General features: G+C 33.7%; 5 protein-coding genes across 5 annotated transcripts; 3 read left to right on the forward strand and 2 right to left on the reverse strand.

Moving 5' to 3' along the window:
• Nucleotides 1–715: 715 nt before the first annotated feature.
• LOC142506106 (putative glucose-6-phosphate 1-epimerase) lies at nucleotides 716–5,750 on the reverse strand. Its single transcript, XM_075619255.1, has 8 exons — nucleotides 4,386–5,750; nucleotides 4,144–4,218; nucleotides 2,518–2,574; nucleotides 2,275–2,438; nucleotides 2,072–2,206; nucleotides 1,763–1,865; nucleotides 1,277–1,376; nucleotides 716–1,074 (listed from the first exon to the last, which is right to left on the reverse strand). Exons 1-8 carry the CDS (start codon nucleotides 4,494–4,496, stop codon nucleotides 866–868), a joined length of 954 nt encoding a protein of 317 aa, XP_075475370.1. The 5' UTR covers nucleotides 4,497–5,750; the 3' UTR covers nucleotides 716–865.
• Nucleotides 5,751–7,919: 2,169 nt separating this feature from the next.
• On the forward strand, nucleotides 7,920–9,619 carry LOC142506080 (GDSL esterase/lipase At4g01130-like). Its single transcript, XM_075619227.1, is given in 6 exon segments — nucleotides 7,920–8,225; nucleotides 8,318–8,524; nucleotides 8,615–8,772; nucleotides 8,868–8,957; nucleotides 8,959–9,139; nucleotides 9,230–9,619. Coding segments are annotated over 6 exon segments (1,161 nt in total). The 5' UTR covers nucleotides 7,920–7,969; the 3' UTR covers nucleotides 9,499–9,619.
• Nucleotides 9,620–9,987: 368 nt separating this feature from the next.
• Nucleotides 9,988–12,942, forward strand: LOC142506079 (GDSL esterase/lipase At4g01130-like). The gene is made up of 5 exons (XM_075619226.1): nucleotides 9,988–10,361; nucleotides 11,632–11,841; nucleotides 11,934–12,091; nucleotides 12,165–12,435; nucleotides 12,566–12,942. The coding sequence occupies exons 1-5, from the start codon at nucleotides 10,106–10,108 to the stop codon at nucleotides 12,832–12,834; spliced, it is 1,164 nt and encodes a 387-aa protein (XP_075475341.1). The 5' UTR covers nucleotides 9,988–10,105; the 3' UTR covers nucleotides 12,835–12,942.
• Nucleotides 12,943–13,455: 513 nt separating this feature from the next.
• Nucleotides 13,456–14,397, reverse strand: LOC142506003 (uncharacterized). Its single transcript, XM_075619142.1, has one exon. It carries the CDS (start codon nucleotides 14,395–14,397, stop codon nucleotides 13,456–13,458), a length of 942 nt encoding a protein of 313 aa, XP_075475257.1.
• A 3,906-nt stretch (nucleotides 14,398–18,303) lies between these two features.
• LOC142506107 (protein CURVATURE THYLAKOID 1A, chloroplastic-like) lies at nucleotides 18,304–20,324 on the forward strand. Its single transcript, XM_075619256.1, has 5 exons — nucleotides 18,304–18,563; nucleotides 19,391–19,488; nucleotides 19,602–19,709; nucleotides 19,818–19,889; nucleotides 20,089–20,324. The coding sequence occupies exons 1-5, from the start codon at nucleotides 18,425–18,427 to the stop codon at nucleotides 20,152–20,154; spliced, it is 483 nt and encodes a 160-aa protein (XP_075475371.1). The 5' UTR covers nucleotides 18,304–18,424; the 3' UTR covers nucleotides 20,155–20,324.
• The last annotated feature ends 587 nt before the right edge of the window (nucleotides 20,325–20,911 follow it).

The raw sequence follows: 20,911 nt of genomic DNA on the forward strand, positions 1-20,911 counted from the left end.
GAAGAGAGACATAAAGTGAAGTAGCGTACCCTCGGTTAACAATTTATGTTTCACTAATTGGATTCAAATACTAATTTTTGAATATTTATTGATTAAAACCCAATATTTTTTTGACAAAAACCCAATAATATAGAAAATGTTATATGTACAAATTCAATTACAAGATGCATTACAAAATTATTCATGTATTTTATTTGGAAAAGATTTCTAAAGTGCATTTAAGATAGTTTTGTAATTTCAAAATGATTTTATAATATGATTGGGAATTTGGAATATTTTGATTAATAAAAATAGTTAAATACGATTTTTAAATGATCGAAATAATATTAATAAATAAAATTCTATTTTATAATAAATATTAAAGTTTATATTCAATTTTTAAAATAACAAAATCTAAACTACATAATTTTCGGCGACATCCAGTCCCATCCCGAAAAGGCAAAATATCTAACATAATGTTTTTAATAGATGAAAATAATTAATACGATAATATATATTAAATAAATTTAGTATTGTGCTTTAAATAATTTATTTTTAAGTTGTATACAGATCATATTTTTTTCAGGAAGGGCGTACCTTTTAGCTAGAGTAACCTTCTTTTGCCCTTAAAAAGCCTCAGCAAAGTATCAAATAACCGAAAAACCAAGCCAATTATCACTCTAAATCTTCTACCAATTGTAGATCAACAAAAACAAGCTTTTTCTAAAGAACCATCTTCTTGCAATGTACTCGAGAACTCACTAAAATGGAAGCATGCAACAAAATAAAATAATTCGGTTCCACGGTTTGATCATTGCATCTAAAGACTGTACCAGAAACTTGTTTGTAACACAACATGGGTACGTTTAATTTTGTCCCAAGAACATCAGAAGACTTTCAGACGGGGATGGATATTATCTGTGCAAAAGCTAGAAGGTATAGCTGCAAGTTCTACCTGACCAGTCCATTCCTCTCCCGGCTTCAGGGTAACGCCCGTCTCTATTGCTGCTCCGTCAATACAGAGCATTTGTTTGTAATCTGAATCGCCAAAATCCGCCATTGCTTTTGATTTTTTGTCCCATGGATTCCACAAAACTGTACCAAGGATAGATAATTAGTGACACGAGTTTAGATGTCGGTAATTCAAGAGAACACTGAAAATGGATTCTTTTTTTGGCAGATTCTATGGTTTTGAATGAAACTTGAAATTCCAAAACATGCTATTTTGGCCGTGTTGTGATCCTTTCAGCATGAAATTTGATAAAGTCCATACTTCTAACGCTAAGTTGCTTCTTACCAACATCTGGTAGCCCTTCCTTTCTCACTACATATGTGCGCTTTTTCTCATGATCAAGAACAGCAACACAGGGTGCAGAGCTGAGATAGACACGATCCACCTATGACCAAGAGAAGATTCGATGAGATAAAGTGCAGAACATGGCCATTAGATGCTATTCATAAGTTTAATAAACTGAAATTAATAGCAATTCAGATATTCATCCAGATGTAAGAATATAAACAGATACATGCACTTCGTTGGCCCATTACATCAAATCGACCACACTGAGTCTATTGTTTGTATTTAAATCAAATTCCATTATTTTTAACCGTACAACGGTCCAAAGCTCCAAGCACAACTTCTCAATTAGTGTGCCACATAGACAACCATCCAAGACTTGCTCGGCAACCCCTATTGCCCAATTATCCTACTCCCAATATCATACCAACTTATAATTAATGAGAACTAGACCCATTACCTTAGATTCTATGTGCACAAGATTACCTCAGATTCAAAGGTTATGGCGTCTCCTTGCTCTGTAAAGCGTTCTCTCTTGCAAAGATTATCAAGGTAGTCCAGTGTTTCTAAACCTTCAATCCTCACTTCACTGTGAAAGACAATTCAAGATATAAGCACACGAAGCATAAAATCTTACAGCTTAAGATCTTGATTCATTACAAAGTAGCGATTACTAATTATTCATGTTTAGAATTTTTTAAATAAAAATGAAGATAATGGAAGACTCATCAATAGTAAAAGATGTGAGAATTATTTAAACATTTGCCAAATGATTAAAACAATGAAAATGTATACCTTATGTCAGAAACAGATAAATATGTATGATAGGCAAACGAGAAGTTGAAAGGTTTCCCATTTATGTTCCTGATTCGAGATACCAGCGTCAGGTTCCCATCCAACGCCAGAGAAACTTGAAGACGGAATTCGAAGCTGATAAAGCATTGAACGATTCAAAATGCCATAGTTATTTATGATTAAAGCAAAACCAAAAATTCTACCTATGAGGCCAATACTTCAAATCTTCTTCAGCTGGTTTGAGCATCAAGTCAACGTAGGATTTACCACGAGAATCATTTAAGCGCATAGGTGGAGGGTTCTCATCAATTTTCCACATTCTTTTCCGGGCAAATCCATGTTGATCAAGTGCATCACAGTTCCCAAACTGCAGCGTGGCAGGATAGATGCATTAATAGGGTGCAAGTAAATCTTGGATTATATAAACACACAAAATTAACCAATACCCGGGGAAAACAAGCAGAGATTCCTCCTCGCACCGTTTTTGGAACCTTAAAGTTGGCCTACAGAGCCAATTTAAAAGGAATGGTGATGTCATAACAAATTATGTTTCAAAAAGAGCATGAAAGCCTACAGAGTACAAATTCTATTTGTACCAGCCAAATCTTTAAGAAGATGGAGAAACTATCATTCACACAAAAGCAAAAACAAAGATTTTTCCTCAGTTCAAGTTAATTTCAATGGCTGAAAGTGTAAATTACCGTATTTAACAGCAGGAATCACAAAAAACAGCAATACTATGAAGTGTATATTCGTAATTCATGGACTGAACATCCACCATTATACCGAAAGTTGTAGCTTGCAGTTAATGTGCAACTTAACTCATTATAACTATACACAAACCTAATTGCCACATTTCGATCCACATAGACAGCCTCATAGAATAATATTGGCAATTTTTGCTCCGAAACAGTATCCATATGTTACTTGCACCAGATTGTAATACACGAGACTAGAATAGTGTTTTGTCTATGATGTTAATAGAAGAACTGTATGTTGTCATTGTACCAAAAGTTATAACCATCAGTAAGAGCATACAACCAAAATGTTTCAAAACATAAAGCAGCCCAAAATGCCAGCAATACACAAGATTAGAGGCAATTATTGCTTCTTAACAATTGGTTTCAAATAGCTACAGAGAAGGAGTCACCCACCAAAACAAGCAATGCACACAATCCTTAAATGTTCCAATTATTATGATGATAAGTCTTGTCATATTAAGTACAAAAAAAAAGGGAACATACATGTACTAGTGAATAAGTGAGGGTTTCTGTTTTGCATTTCATAAAGGCAAAAATCTATAGCAAGATCACTCCATTGAGAATGATCAATGATTAAATGTATCAGAACTCTTTTATTTTGGCCATCTTAATCGTATGGAATAGTTTACCAAAGGGGTAAAGTCCCTCTTCGAGATGTCGAGCAGTTCATAATTGAAAATTCCGAAGAAATGTCTGTATTAATGCAACATAGTGAATAAAGATAAATAGGAAATATCAAAGTAAATGAATTATAGTCTTACTATGTCACATTATGTTGTACCATAAAGATAAAAGCATTTGGCTATGGCTTTAACCAACTTTGCAAAAATAATTCACTTCCAATAAACCTCATCTGTGGTATTAAAGAAATGGGAGTTTCCAGAATTTCACTAAGAGAATAAAACAATCCTAAACTGTCTACAGTGGTTGAACACACAGAATGGCAGAACAAATTTAACTCAACACTGCAACTCTGCTTTCTAGACTTCTAGTTACAACATAAAAGCTAGTTTGCAATGGCAAGAGATGTCATCCGATTTTCTCCATTAATGTAGTTGAACTCGGAACTAAGTTCTCGAATATATGACATATATTTAGGTATTAATATTGAAGTAGCTTACCTTGTTTTCATTGAACATTCAATTCATAATCCACAAAATGAACATCATTCAAGAAATTTTACCCCATTAGCCAAGATTTACTTTGGTGCAAATATCTGGCCATTAATGGAAGATTCTACACGTAAAACCTCAATAACGAATGGATAAATGTTCTCAAATGTGTTAATGATTATTAGGACAGAAACCCCACCTTGCTACTGTTGAATAGAAGTTCTTCACCTCTATGATTCCTCCATGAGATAACTTGTCCTCCATGTAAATTTACCTGGATGATTAAAAAATATACAATTACAAGAGCTCCAATCAAACAGCACACAACATCTACAAAAATTATCCTCATAATTAATTAACACAACTAAAGATTATATCAAATCATCAATTTCCATAATCACAAAACGCTATTTAGAAACTGGATCTACAATGGAATCTTACACGTGCCGATGCCCCTCGAGGGTTCCAAAGCACGACCTGCTCAAATCCATTCACGTCCTTTGTCAAATGAAATGGTGCTCTCTTGTCCCAAAGCCCTGCAGAGTGCCCCATTCTTTGAAGCAAACAAATGAACAAAAATGTCTATGTATCTCCAGTCTCCAAGACGATGCAAAAGCAGAAATAAATTCCTCGGTGCTAGTAGTGCTTCCGCCCAAGAATGAGGGACAAGTGTCACTATGACAGCTAATTATGCGAACTAACGCCAACGCTTTTCTTGTGCATGCTTATGAGGCAAATTTTAAACTAGCATTTCGAGAATTCCATTGCTGCCCTCACACATAAATTTGAAAAATTCTATACTCAAAGTCTCTTGAATATGAAATAAGATAGATCCCATCACTAAAGCTACCTAAGGATTTTAATAATACAGAGCATTAGAACAAATCCCAGAAACCTTAACATCGAACTGAAATCCAAAGGAAAACTCGTTATAGACCTTCTACCCGAATTCTATGACAAGCCCACGAAGGCTTCATGCTCATATTAACAAATAAAATGCACTACTCTGAATAGTTGTGCAAGAACTTGAGAAACTGTTGAAAACTACAGAAAATAATAAAACCCCAATCTAAATTAAACCTGAATGACAAAATTACAAAAGAAATTAGCAAGAAAACTTTCAACAGTCAATCAAATTCTCCGCAGTCATTATGGTTTCATCTAAACCCCAAGCGAATACAACAAACGCTGAAGTAACAATGCCATAAAGTTTGGAACTTTTTCACTGAGCATTTCGATTCCAGAGAACCCATTTCGAGAAAACAGCAAATAATAGAAAACAGCAAATAATCAATAAATGCAAAAAAAAAAAAAAAAACATAAAAATGTGAACTTTTACGCAATACACTACATAAAACTGAAGTGCGACACAATCCTGGAGTTAATAAAGCATTAATTACCGCAGTTAAGGGATAAAAGAAACAATAACCAGAGCAAAATTCTAAGAAGAAGGGGATTAAGAACATGGGATAGCCTAAATAAAATCCAAACAATGAAACATTCATGTTCAGAAACAAAAGTAGCTTTTAGAGAAGAAGAAGAATGCGTATGGTGGTACGTACACGTAGTCGTACAAACGGTCGAGTAGAAATGTTCTAAAAATGCCCATTGAATTTAAGGTTAAAGATTTACAAATCTGCTCCATGCTGTCAGTCCCACCAGCATGGCAGCAAAAAGGGAATCAAGAACATAATTTTTAATAAAATTTTTTTATTGATTCTCAAGATTAACATTTAGGGAGTTTGTCATCCTCGACTTCGTTCTCCTACTCTTCGATATCTTCCTCCCAGTTTCGAGTTTTTTTAATTATTTTGAGAATTTTAAAAATTTCAGAACTTGAAAAAACTGGAGATCTTCATCCTCAGTTCGGATTTTCTCCGCGAGACCCAATCCCACGAACAATATTGTCATCCCTATTGATACTATGTTCCAAGATATTTTTTTAATCGATATAATTTTTTTTTGATAAAATGTAATAAAAAGTTTTAAATATGACAATACAATATTTTGTTAAGAAAATTCCATAAATAAAACTCAGAATTCATTGTGCTAAGTTTTTGAGAATTAAAGCGATAAACTGCAACAAAAGTGTACTTTTTACCATAATCTTTACATTTTTTTCTATTTCTCTTCATATATATTTCTAATAATGATGTGTTGCCATTTTGGCGCAGGAGAGAAGCTCCAACGGAGGTGCGCTATCTTCACATTCCGTCTGCGCCATATTTGGCGCAGGGCCTCTCCCCTGCGCCAATTTGGCGCTGGGAAGTTTTTTTTTTTTTAAATTTTTTTTAATTATAAATATTTAAGAATTATAAATAATATTTATCTAATGATATGATATTATTATTATATTAATTTAATAATTAGATATATTTAAATAATTTTTTTAATAATTAGATATTTATTAAAATATTTAATTATATAAATTTATAAATATATTTTTAAATAATTTTATAATTAAACATCTAACACACAAATTTATTGAATAATATTTAAACATTCAAGTACACAGTTAAAATAAAAATACAAATTCGAATTCAAATAATTTAAATGCAAATATAATAAAGGATAAACAAACTAAATAATCAATAATTATAAAATGTAATTATAATTATATCACTAAATTTAAAAATTATACATTTAATAATTAATATTAACATTAATTATAATTATATTGTTAAATTTATAAATAAATAGTAAACAAATGGAATATTCTAGGAATATATTTTTTAGCGTAAGATTTGAAGTAAATGGGTTGGGGATGAATGTTATATTTAGTGCAGAAACTGTACTATCTGCATCAAAATAGATTTATGGGTTGAAAATGACCTAATAACTCTTATATAAATAAAATTGTTAATTATCAACTGATGTTTTTGTTTTAATCATCGTACTAACAATATAAATTATATTTTCTCTCTCTGTACATGCCATGGCTCACAACCTCTGAATACATTAAAGTTCATTGACCAAAATTTAACTCTTTACAACACATAATTATTTACTTATAAATCATATGACCTTACCTGAATTAAACATATTTAACCTTCATGAAATATGTACAATACTAGGAGTATATATTCTGCGGCCAAGTTTTAGCCACCATATATAATTAGCCAAGGTGAGAACCAAAAATCAGCAGAATCAAAATAACAGCGCACAAATTTCGAAACAGTCTGCAAATAAGATCCTCAAAGATGGCACAAGATGAAGCATCTTCTTGAATCAGTTGACAGAAATATATAGTTCTGCACAAATTTTACTATTTTTTCATCTTGTTTTCCGCCATCAGGATTTTATCGCGCCCAGACTAAATTTGAAACCGAATCAATTGAGTATTGCTGGAGATTTAACCACCAAACATCTATTTCTACTTGTAAAAACTAAACCCGGGATCTAATTTTAAAGGAAACCGAACTACTAACAATTTTCACCGACCGGTATGCTACTGTTTTTGCTATTTCACTCCAAAGCTAGTCCAGCCTAGTATGCATTCAAAAAGTTATTTTCTTGATCCCGTAGGAATTGATTAGAGAAATTCCCAAGGTGCTGACGAAAATTCAATATAAATATTGAAATTTTTGGGAAAGTGCGATCTTGAGATTTTCTTTGTTGACTTTCGTGGAACATAATTCATGAATATCCTCCTGCAGGTTACAACTGCACAAAGGAATCTTTGGCTACCTTCTACCAGATCAAAAGGTTCATTAATTCCATTTGGTGAAAACACCAACTGCAATTTGGATTCTTTTGTATCGTGTCAAAGAGAAAAAAATTGCTTGTTCACTGAATCAAATTCGAAATAGCTATAGGTTTGTCACACATCGACGTGTTGGCTGATTCACTTAACTTTTTCATGCAAAGGTTTCATGTCAAGAACTAATGATGATCAGCTATGGAACTAGTCCACAAGTGTCTAGCATGCAGCTGCATTGTGCTCTGCTTTTATCCCTATATAACATGCTTACACCAAGCTTTGTTGATTACTACTCTGCATTTGTTAATACTGAAGTGTTGCAAAAATGAGTTACCTTTCATCAAAAAGGCCGTCGGTTGTGAGAAAAATCTTGGTTTCTTGGATGTTTTTAATGGTTATGTTGGTTCCAAATACTAGAGCAAAGTGTTCCTTTGAAGCCATCTTCAATTTTGGGGACTCGAATTCTGATACAGGAGGATTTTACGCTGCTTTTCCTTCGCAGCCTTCGCCAAATGGCATGACTTACTTCAAGAAACCAACCGGTAGACCAACAGATGGGAGGCTTTACATTGATTTTCTAGGTAAGGTTTCAACCTTTCTTGTTAAATTCGAGTTTGATATATATAACTTTGTTGATTGCCAAATTGATTGGTGTTTTCGAATCATAATGCAGCTCAAGGTTTGGGATTGCCATTTCTTAGCCCCTATCTTCAGTCGATCGGTTCAGATTTCAGGCACGGAGTCAACTTCGCTACATCAGCTTCCACCGCTCTGCAGCCAACTACGTCTTTATTTGTCAATGGAGTTAGCCCTTTTTATTTAGCTGTCCAGCTGAATCAGATGAAGCAGTTTAAGGCTAAAGTCGATGAACAGTCCTCAGGTAACAAGTTTCCTTATCTGGTAGAGAAGTTTAAAAAATAAAGGCCTGTTATTTGTTTTACATTTAAAAATTTAAAATTTTTCTTGACAGGGCAAACAAATCTTCCTCCATCGGACATTTTTGGAAAATCTCTTTACACAATTTACATCGGCCAGAATGATTTCACCGGTAATGCAGCCTCAGCAGGTGCCGGTGGAGTGAAGCAGTATATGCCTCGAGTGGTTTCACAAATTACCAGCACCATTAAGGTGTTAAAAAACGTTGTCATATCATCAGAATTCGCACTCTCCACCCCCAAAATATACGTCAAATCTGATAGGCACTGCTCGTTTTTAACACACAGGAGCTCTATGCACTAGGAGGCCGCTCGTTTATGGTGCTTAATCTTGCTCCAATAGGCTGTTACCCCGGATTCTTGGTGCAACTCAACCACTGAAAGTTCTGACATTGACTCGTATGGATGCATGATGTCTTACAACAGTGCAGTAAACGAATATAACTCAATGCTAAAAGATGGACTTCAACAAACAAGACAAGATCTCCATGATGCAAATGTGATATATGTGGACAGTCACTCCGTTCTCCTCGAGCTATTCCAGCACCCAACATCACACGGCTAGCACTTTAAGCCTAGATTCTCATGCTTCATACGCTAAAATACAAAAAATAATCCCGTGTTCTGATTTCTTGAAGTTTTCGGTGCAGGATTACAGCATGGAACCACTGCTTGCTGTGGATGGGGAGGTGGTTCTTACAATTTCAACCAGCAAGTTTTCTGTGGAAATTCTAAGGTGATTGATGGCAAGAGTGTTACCGCCACAGCGTGTGGCGATCCCGAGAATTACGTGAGCTGGGATGGAATCCATGTCACAGAAGCTGCTAACAAGCAGTTGGCATATGCTATACTCAGTGGCACTTATTTTGATCCTCCTTTCCCCCTCAATCATTACTGTGATATTCAGCCTATTGGTTAAGGCGCAAAACTTTTGCCACTCAGCGGTGCCAGAAATTTGTGCTGAAAAGTGAAAACAAGCTGATTATGCACTGTTACTGCAGTCACCTTTACTTAAATAAATAAACTTCAAGATTATTTAACTTTGATTGTTACTTGAACTGAACTGTACGTCACCGATTGCCTTTTTCATGCATGAGATCAAAGTTTGTTGTTTTTTGACATTTCTTTCACAATCCAATAAAAATAATGAGAGGACGGCTTACACTTAAATCCACTTTCATATATGTAATCTGCATTAGAAAGATCATTCCCAACAGAAACAATATTAACTTGTCACATTTTCATAAATCTTATCAAATCTCGCATCAACATTCCAAAACAAGACATCCTAGAATGACTAAATTGTCTGGATTCGTCACAAGCCGATAAGAAACTCAATAATTTTCTGACATCAACTTATCCCCTTAACCTATGTGAAAAAACTTGCAGCATCACAAGTCTGTTATATCTACCACTCATTGCTATATAAGTCTACAGCATCTCTTATCACAAATTCAAGAAAATTCTAATATCTCTTCGTAAATTTTATATACAGAGAAAAAAAGAAGAAGAAGCAAGAATAAAGAATGAGCGTCAAAACAATGAAAGATATTGAATTATTATTGCAAATCTTGGTTCTTTTTACAGTGTTGATGGGATCTTTAATGCAAAACGCTGATGCTAAATGTGATTTTGAGGCCATATTTAACTTTGGAGACTCAAACTCAGATACAGGTGGATTCTGGGCTGCTTTTCCCGCACAAAAGCCTCCCAATGGCATGACTTACTTTAAAAAACCAGTCGGGCGAGCAACCGATGGCAGAGTCATCATTGATTTTCTGGGTAGCTTCTGATTTCTTCTATATTTTTGTGTGTGTGTGCGCGCGCGTGTCTATACCGTATAATGATCCATTTCGAATTATGATTATACTATTTGTGGTTCTTGTAGATAATCTGCCTCCAAGATTTTACATTTTTCATGCAAAACTAAAATTTCTGGATCTCATATTGCTACAAGTGATCTCATTTATTTCAATTATGTCTTTTATGACTAATTTTTTTTCAAACGCACATACAGAAAGGCCAAGTGGTTGGTTTCTTTTTTAACTTTTTTGGCAGTCAAACCGAGGATATGTGAAGACAGTTGGTTGAAGTGAAGATTAATTGATTGGGAATCAAAAATATTGGATCCTTTCCAACGGTGATGAATGTGATTGTAAACAGAAAACCTCACTTTTTAATGTTAAGCCACACTAATTGAATTCTTCCTTGATAAGAGATTATTTGGATTCGTTAAACAGACCACTGTTAATGAGTAAAAATGGTCCATAATTTGCTTGTTTTACTCCTCTTGTCTGGTTCCTGATTTGGGTCCATTTCATGGTTTTTTCGAAACTAACAGAAAATGACAGTTAAAAAGACAAAAACATATAGCTGGCTATAATGGAATTTTGTGGCTTTCATCATAAAGCAAGTCCTAAATCCATTCCTGCAATCATCTAGCACAATTTAAGGCCTCGGTCTTGCATTTTGATTTTGAGACATTCCTTGCAAAGAATTTTTCAAGGATCTTTGAAGGTGAATTTTATGGCTCCTAAAGACATCCTTTGCAAAGGATTTTTCAAGGATTTTGAAGGAGAATTTTATGAATCCAAAAAGTTTTAATTAGAGGTCGTCTAGATTGTCCAAAGGCAAATTTTACATTTTTAAAATATCACTCACTTAAAGATCAAATATCATAATAAAAATAATCACTTCAAATATTTGTGACCTAAGTTCAAATGTTCGATTCCTAGGTAAATTATTGAGAGGGCTATAGAATGAATGTGAGTCTGTGACAAGTACTATTGATGAAGCACTGAATAGCCCAAAATGCGACTTTTTATTACTACTTTGCAGGTTACAATTTGTTTTTCGTTTTATGTCTTAACGTGATTTCGACAAAATTATGTATATTCTAGTTCATTTGTAGGAGGGACAAACTACAAAATCCCGAAAAAAGAAGAGTGGTATAAACTTAATGTTCCCCGAACCTCAGAATCACGAAACAGGAACCTTAATGTATGATCATTAGCACAATGTATTATTCAAAATTTATTTTCTTGAAATGCAGCTCAAGCTTTAGGTCTGCCATTTTTGAGCCCATATCTGCAGTCAATAGGCTCTGATTACAGACATGGTGCAAACTTTGCAACATTGGCATCCACAGTTCTTTTACCGAAAACTTCATTATTTGTTACCGGTGTTAGCCCTTTCTCTCTAGCCATCCAGCTCAATCAAATGAAGCAGTTTAAAGTCAAAAGTGAAGAGCTTCAAACTTCTGGTATATTTAAAAGTTTTATGACATTCGAAAACATATATTCAGTTTTATATACAAGGAAAAAATCAGTGCAAAATAATCGTTGTCTTATGCAGGACAAATCAATCTACCCGCACCAGATATTTTTAGAAAATCACTCTACACATTCTACATTGGCCAAAATGATTTTACAGGAAATTTGCCATATATTGGAATAAGCGTCGTAAAACATTATCTTCCTCAAGTGGTTTCCCAAATTTCCAGCACCATCAAGGTAAAATATTACCAAAAAGAAGCCATTTCATAATGTTTTGCTGCAAGTATAATTCCTTGATTAAAATTTGTAGGAGATCTATGAGTTAGGGGGCCGAACATTCCTGGTGCTGAATCTCGCTCCTATAGGCTGCTATCCTGCCTTCTTGGTCGAGCTGCCTCACAATACTTCTGATGTTGACTCATTTGGATGCATGATATTTTACAATAATGCTGTGGTAGAATACAACAATATGCTTAAAGAAGCATTAAGACAAACAAGAGAAAGTTTAGCAGATGCCAATGTTGTTTATACAGACATTCATTCTGTCATGCTAGAACTATTCCAGCATCCTACTTCTCATGGTATTCAATCTTAAATTCAAGATTTTTATGGCCCCATTATCTTTACTTTACCTTCTTCAAGTTTGAGCATATTCTTGTTTAGACATGAAACAGTGTAATATAAGAATCTAATTCTCTGTTGTTCATCTAGATATGAAATATGGGACCAAAGCATGCTGTGGATATGGGGGTGGTGACTACAATTTCAACCAGCAAGTTTTTTGTGGAAACACAAAATTGATCAACGGGAAGAACATCACTGCCACATCATGCAGTGACCCATACAATTATGTAAGCTGGGATGGAATCCATGCCACAGAAGCAGCAAACAAGATTGTGGCTGCTGCCATCCTCGACGGCTCTCACTTTGATCCTCCATTTTCGCTGAAGAAATTCTGCGATATTCAGCCAATAGGATGATCACTTTTCACCTTCCCTTCTAAAAAGTGTAATAAACATGTCACAGAACAGTGTCTTAGGCATTGGATTCTGTCACAATCGGAATATCTCAGAATTATACGAAATCAATACATCAATCACCAACAAAAGAAAAATGTTTTTATCAATGCACAAGAAATCCTGTGGCTGTTTACTTCTGTGAAGTGACTCATCTGCCACGGTAGAATTATTCATACTAATTTTTTAAGATAGCAATGTCCAAACCAACAAATTAGAGTATTGTTTGTTCAATCTTGAATACTTGTTGTTTATGATACAAACAAGTCATCACTGATCAAGTGTTATTAGAAAACCAGATTATCATAATGAATTTGAAGGGCTGCATTTTATGTTGTCTTCCACTCAACAACATTATATATTTAAGGTGGATCCAAAAGCAAGTTAGATCCGACTACAAATCATTCGTCACCGGCACAGCAATACAGGCTATACAGCACACAGGAATTATCGGTCCAGGACTTTAAACATTATCCCGAGTCAAGAATGAATGAGAAGAAGATATTAACTAAAACCAACTAAATAAAAGTATGTTAACATGGAGAAAACACGAAAGAATTTTAAAAACCACTATAAGACATTAACTCAAGGAATATAACTTTTTTCAAGAACTGGTTGGGTTCTGATTCTTGAAGCAGAAGGCATTCTACTTCTTCCAATCCATATTGTATCCAATACTTCACTTCTTTCAGATTGTCTCTCCATTTTTCTTATCCTCTGTTTTTGTAAATACTTGTAGGCCCAAACCCCGAGCACAAGAAGCAAGACTAATCCCACAATTCCACCTGCTAATCCTATCATCCACCACTTTAGTCCCTCATCTTTTTTCTTCTTCGTTATTATTATTTGAGATGGAATGACAATAGAAAAATGGCCCTGCACTCTTGAAATACAAGTATTTTTTGCGATCACATTGCTGAATTCCAAGGTGCCATTCCTGTCGAATCTAACACATTTGGCTGTCACATTTCTGTTTTCTTCAAATGTGACATTTGGTAACCGAACAATGAAGGGATTTTCTCCCATGATGCTGAGCCCGATTTCTCCATAGCTTCTTGAACTTTCATTCGAATCATAGGCTAGAAGCCCAATCACCGGAGCAATAAAAGTGTAGTTAGGCACATTATAGTGACTGTCCGACCAAATTCCAAGATTTTGGAAGACTAAATCAACCCTCCTTACGAAAGGCCATGGCAATACTCTTGGTGGGATTTTGAAGAAACTGAAATAAGCACCATTCACCCATAGAGTCCGAGCTCGAATTCGAACAATGGAAACTTCCATGCCCGAATAATTTGCAGGTAAAGAGACATTATACAATATACCTGCATGATGTTTCGGGGAATTCGTGACTGCATAATCATGAAGGAAAGAATTCAATGCATCCTTGCTGTAGAGTTCCGATCCTTGAACATTTGGAAATAAAATCTCATAAAAAAACACCCAAATAAGGATCCAATGTCGTCTAGAACCCATCAAATTTTCCAAGATTCTCTCATCATGCCTTAACTTTTCACGTTTACACATATAGACCTGATGATCAAACGTCTCGAAAAATTCAATACAAGGAACGATTTCTCTACAAAACACGATCTTTTTCAAGATCTTCGGCCAACATAAAAAAGACTAAAAGGATTCAAGATCACAGAAGATTGCAGATAGGATCACAAATCAATCAAACATCCTGATGAGGTGATCATACATGTGGTAATCTCTCCTTGGCATTTGCCCAAGAATTTGAAGGGATTTGTGCCGAAAGAGAGAGATTTAATATGGCTACAAATGCAACAATGGAATCAATATATTGTGTGTGTATATATATTTGGTTATGGGAGGTAGTTGAATTGCATATCGTTATAGTATATTGTATATGTCCGCCACCTTAGCCTGGCACCTTGAAAAAGAAGAGGCCTTTTGAGTTGTTCTTTGGTGTTGGCTATGTTTGTTTAATCGGTTGGATTAGTTGGAACCATTTTTTAAAAAGATCGGGTTCGGGTTTTAAATTTCGGGTGGGCGTCGGGTTCTTTTCCGGAACCCTTTTTTTTAAAAAAAAAAATAATTTCTCCACTTATTGATAATTAAATTAAATGCTTAGTCTTTAATTTAATTTAAGAAAACATTGTATCCGATTAATCACAAGTTTTTTTCTTTTTGTTTTCATGCAATGGTGGATATTTTATGCTTAAAATTTCAAGTACCCGACCCCGTCAGAAATATAGTAGTGAATTTTATTGGGTCGAATGCGGGTAATAAAAATGCTATTGATTTTTTGGTACCCGAAAAACCTGACCCGACGCCACCCCTGGTTGCAATATAGATAACAACCCCACAATTTTGTAATTATCATTTTAATACCGAGGGTAGGCGTAGCTAAGTGATTGTCATTTTGTATTATTTAATTTAAACAAAAAAATTAAAATTGATAATTATTTAAATTTTGTGATTTTTAATCCTAAGATCATAAATTTTTATGATATTGGGTTTTAAATTATTGAGTAGGTTTCTTGTGAGACGATCTCACGAATCTTTATCTATGAGACGGGTCAACCCTACCGATATTCACAATAAAAAGTAATACTCTTAGCATAAAAAGTAATAATTTTTCATGGATGACCCAAATAAGATATATGTCTCACAAAATACGACTCATGAGACCGTCTCACACAAGTTTTTGTCTAAATCATTTCATCTATGGTCAGCCTTAGGCAAAATATACAGAGGAATGAATGTTTGTCAATGCAATGGTACATACTACATTATAGGCCTTAAATTGTTTTTAGGTAACTAAATGCATTTTTTCCACAAAACAATTAAATTTTATTTTTTTTTAGTTTTTAGGTAACTAAATGCATTTTTCCACAAAACAATTAAATGTGATTTTTTTTAAAAAAAAATCAAAAGTTGGGAAATGGAAAGTTTACTGCTTCTTGCTCGGATCCATTCTTTGTATAATACCAAGACTTGGCAAGTATATACTTGGAGTTGGGAATTTCAACAAATGGCACTCCATGTTTAAATTTTAGGCCTAAAACTTTGATATTGGTTGTGTTTTAGTTTATTGTATTGGCTTATTGGTTTACATTGTTACAACTTTGTCTTTTACTCGCTATCAATGTACACTAGTGTAAGTGTTGGTGACAATTATTATTTTTAATGGGTAAAGTAATCGAATGACGCATAATATCATATACAATTTAAAATATTTAAGTATCATTATCATCAGTTATAGTTTTTTTGTAAAACGAGAAGAGCTCGATCCTACAATCGATACCAGAGACAAGATCATGATTTCAATTCTCATTTATTGGGAGGAATGCAATTATTGAGAGAGATTGTCGGTTACAATAAATCAACCGAAATGTGACACTTGAACTACTATACAAACTCTCGATCATATAATATGTGTATCGATCAATAGAACATTTCACTCAAATTTACCCTTTACATTAGAATTTTGTGATATATAATTGTTTAGTTATGAGAGAATCTTGTTATAATTTACATCTCCAACATGAGATTTCGTCTCAAAATTCTAAAAAATTTCATGATGAATATAGTTGTTGGACATATATTGCAAATACTATTTTGTAGTTTTAAAATGATGTGGCATGGGCTATTTTGTATTGCTAAATATATGGCAGGAGCCATTTTGAAATTTAAAATAATTTTTTTTAGTAATTACATTGTAAGAAATTAGATTATATAATCATGATTATTGATAAAGTTAGATTATACTTTTCATATATGTCTATATTATTACTTGCTAATATTAGATTGCATTTTAAAATAAACTCGAATTTTAATGTGTTTTACACAAAAAAAATTGTTTAATTTAATTATTGAAATAATTTATAAGTAACTTGGAAGGATGAACGGTATCTGTAATGAAGTCTTGAGTAAAATATTGTATTTGATATTCAATTGAAACAAATATCTCTATTATTTAAAAAAAAATACACACACATTGAAGGTCAACTCAAAACAAATGCATTCAAGGATCAAGGTTGCATTGACAGTATATTATGTTTAAAATAATCTGAATTTTTATTTTTAGGGTATTAAAATTTTGATTATTATTAAAAAAATTAATTGATAAAATATGGATTTTTATTTTTCCTAAATTAAATTATTCAAATAACTAAACTTTATTAGAAGTTTTGCTTTGATATATTTGATCCAAATAAAATCCGTGATGATTAGTTATATTTGTTATCTTGCATTTAAAGTATATTTGATTAAACTTATTAAAAATAACTTATTTTAATAGTTTATAAATCGTTTGAAAAAACTTATAACGTCAACAAAACACTACTGTGATAAAAGAGCATTTCTCTTGTGAGACGGTCTCATGAATCTTTATTCTGTGAGACGGATCAACCATGTCGATATTCAAAATAAAAAGTAATACTATTAACATAAAAGTAATGTTTTTTCATGGATGACCCAAATAAGAAATCTGTCTCACAAAATATGACCCGTGAGACCGTCTCATACAAGTTTTTGTCCCGATAAAAAGAGTTATATAGTAATTCATGAAGATATATTCAAATAAGAATTATTTTAAAGTTATAATAAACAATACTTGACTAAGAAATACTCCTTGAATTGGACAACAATATGTAGGGATGTAATCGAGTCGAGTCGAGTCGAGCCGAACTCTTGAATGTTTTAGCTTGGTTCGTTTATAATCGAGCCGAGCTCGAGCTTTATTTAACGAATACATGCATGGCTCATGAGCTTATTCAAGTCTTTATCGAGCCTAAACAAGTTTAATAAATATGAATTATACATTTAAATTTTCATTACATTAATTAAAAAGTAAATTATATATATAAAAAAATATATTATTCTTATTAAAATTTGTAAATTTATTATAATAAATAAATTTAATAGATTTTTCTATATATTTCATAAATAATATGCAAAATCAATAAATCAAATATCAAAACTATTATTTTTTCATCTAAAAGATTACTCATGAACTTACCAACGAATATGTTCACGAGCTAACGAGCCGAATACTGTAAAGCTTGAGTTTGGTTTATTTATCTTAACAAGCCTCATTAAACGAGCTCAAACAAGTTTTTATCGAATCGAGCTTCGAATAACTCACAAACTGGTTTGGTTCGTTTACATCGTGAATGTGCAAAATCCTTCGACCATTTTTCCCCCTGTAAGCCACAAAATACTATTCCATTTTTTAAAAAAGGTTTATCCAGAACTTCCTTAATTTCCCTAAAATATAATTCTTTAAAATCTGAATTTTTTGTTTGAAAATGACCAAAAAGAATGTCTGAAAAAACAACTTTTTAAAGATTTTGAGGATAGACTAAATACAGTGAACCAATCAGAAAGGTCCATCTGTCCACGCGTCCATTAATGAAAATCATTTTCAATAATTGGAACAAATGATAAATATCGTGGCTGACAAGAAATTCAACCGAAATATTTTTTAACCAAAATGAGATTTTTATTCTCGAAATCGCCACCATAGAAGAGATAAAAGAGAGAGGAGGATTCAAGACAGTGTCTTTGTTTGTTTAGCAGCTTAAAAATGGCAGCGGCATCTTCCACTTCCATGGCGGCCACCGCCGTCTTCATGCACAGCCTACCCGCCACCAAACTGGCAGCTCACGTCCCCGCCCTGCCTCTCCGTCGTGTCCCTACCTCCATTCCATTGAATCAAATTTCTGGTACTTTTTTTCTTTGTAGATTTCGTTTTATGTTACATTTCTCCTGTTTGATGATGGGTTTGCATTGCGTTCTTGAATGCACAGACCTTTCTTCCTAGTTGGCCTTTTTTATTTCTGAATTAGTCTAAATCTTGGTTTGTGTACTTTGGAATGGTTTCGTTTGTGGATTTGGTGGGAATGTACATAATTTTTGGGTTAATTGCAATGCTCATTTTAAGAAAATAGCAAAAGTTTCATATTTTAATACAGGAGGGAAAATTTTTGTTTTTTTAATTATTATTTTATACATGTATATGTATAAAAAAAAAATTATGGGTTTAAGCATATCTTAAAGAGATTTCTCAATCCAAATATCATCTGTCTTATAAAATGTATTTTATAAAATACACATTTGAAAGGAATTTCTATATCCAAATGCGTTTGAATGCACTTCGAACATTCCATGCTAAGCATTTTTTTTGAAAATCTAAGCTTGTTTTTGAGCTTTCTGCTATATGATGTTAGCTTTATTTATATATTCACCGGACGTCATGATCTTTATAGCTGAATGCAACTAACTTATTTTTCATACGATGAAGTTCTTGGATCGTCTTATAAAATCGTGCAAAAGTAATGGATGCTGGAATTCTTTGTTTAATTTATCTATATCCAATATCTTGAAATTTTCATATCTCAGAATCCCATCTTTATACTCGTCAGTCATTATCCATTTCAAGTCTCCCTAATTCTATCAAGTGTTTTCTCTTTCTCTCTTAGAGCAATCATATCGTATTCTTATGTTTACCGGCTGATGATATATATGCTGGTCCCGTATCCTTTTGAAACAGGGTCCAGGAGGACTTATCAACTCCGTGTCAGGGCTTCTTCATCGGACGAATCTTCCCCAATTGATGCCAACGAATTATTCACAGACCTAAAAGAGAAGGCAATCGTTCTCAAACGTGTCACTTCTTTTGCTTTCTTCCAACACGCATATCACCAGATCATGCATTTGCACCAAGCAGAGCATAACTCGTCTTCTTTTATCATGTTTTGCAGTGGGATGCTATTGAAGACAAGTCCACTGTGCTTCTTTATGGAGGTGGTGCAATTGTAGCTCTTTGGTTGGCTACCATTGTTGTTGGCGCTATCAATTCAGTCCCTTTGGTATACTTTCCAAAGAAATTTCACTCTTTAATCAAGGGAAGCCTGTTTTGTTAGGTTCTCTTATCTTCTACGCTAGGCATTATCGTTTCTATAAAAACTCGATTACAGCTTCCAAAGCTCCTGGAGTTGGTTGGCCTTGGATACACTGGATGGTTTGTGTACCGTTACCTTCTTTACAAGGTATGATGATTTCGTGATTATTCCACCTTCGTTTCATTTTTATATACTCCAAGAGTTGACCACTTTCTTCCAAGGGCATGCATTCTTGTAGAATTGTCGCTAAAATAATATGCAATATGATTGAATAAATGAGTTTGAACTTGCAAGAAGCTCTTTTGACAGTTTCTACGGTTTATGTGTCATTGTTATATTCTTACAGTCGAGCCGAAAAGAACTGGTGGAAGACATCGAAGCATTAGGGAAGAAGATTTCTGGAGTTGAATAAACGCATTCAGTCGGGTCTCAAATTCATCCCATAATCGTCGATTTTATATGTATTCTATGGTAGAGGAGGAACACCCGTTGTATTTCTAGAATAGGGTCTTGTTTATGTCTTCTACATTTGTTATGCAATATGATTGTTTAATAAAGTTTCTGTTAATCTATTCAAAAGAACTCTAGCTAGATGGGGTTACAACGTATCACTCCCATCCAAATTCGAATTCCCGTCAGAACAAGAAAGGCCAAAAGGTTAATCACAGACCTGAAAGTCGAACAGAAGATATTATACTTTGAAAGCAACAAATGTGAACACCACTTCTCACGAAATTTCTGGAGTTTGTCAATATCTTCGTCCTCGAATTCAATGTAATCATCACCAAGGCCATCGTCTTCTTCATCAAGCCACCAGCAATACCCTCGTTAAGCCTAGTGTTTTCAGGAAGCTCACCATAGGCCTTCAAGAGCCTGGCTTCACCTGGCATGTACTTCAAGATTACATCCGCCTTGTCATCCTGTGAAAATTCGAGATGAGGGTAGACATATCAGAGAACAACCGCAATAACCAATCTTCGGATTATTCATTTTTCTGATGCAAAGGGAGACAATATCACAACTTCAAATTTTGTGTCTATTGGCCTACTTGTAAGGATGTCAAATGAAAGTCAGAAGCCACTCAAGAAGTCTTAACTCAAAAGTCAAAAACAACAAGATATTTAGATTTTAAAATATATTATTATTATTATTTTATATAATGAAACTAT

This window comes from Primulina tabacum, chromosome 10 (assembly GCF_025594145.1).
Source record: "Primulina tabacum isolate GXHZ01 chromosome 10, ASM2559414v2, whole genome shotgun sequence".
NCBI classification, from domain to species: Eukaryota; Viridiplantae; Streptophyta; class Magnoliopsida; order Lamiales; family Gesneriaceae; genus Primulina; species Primulina tabacum.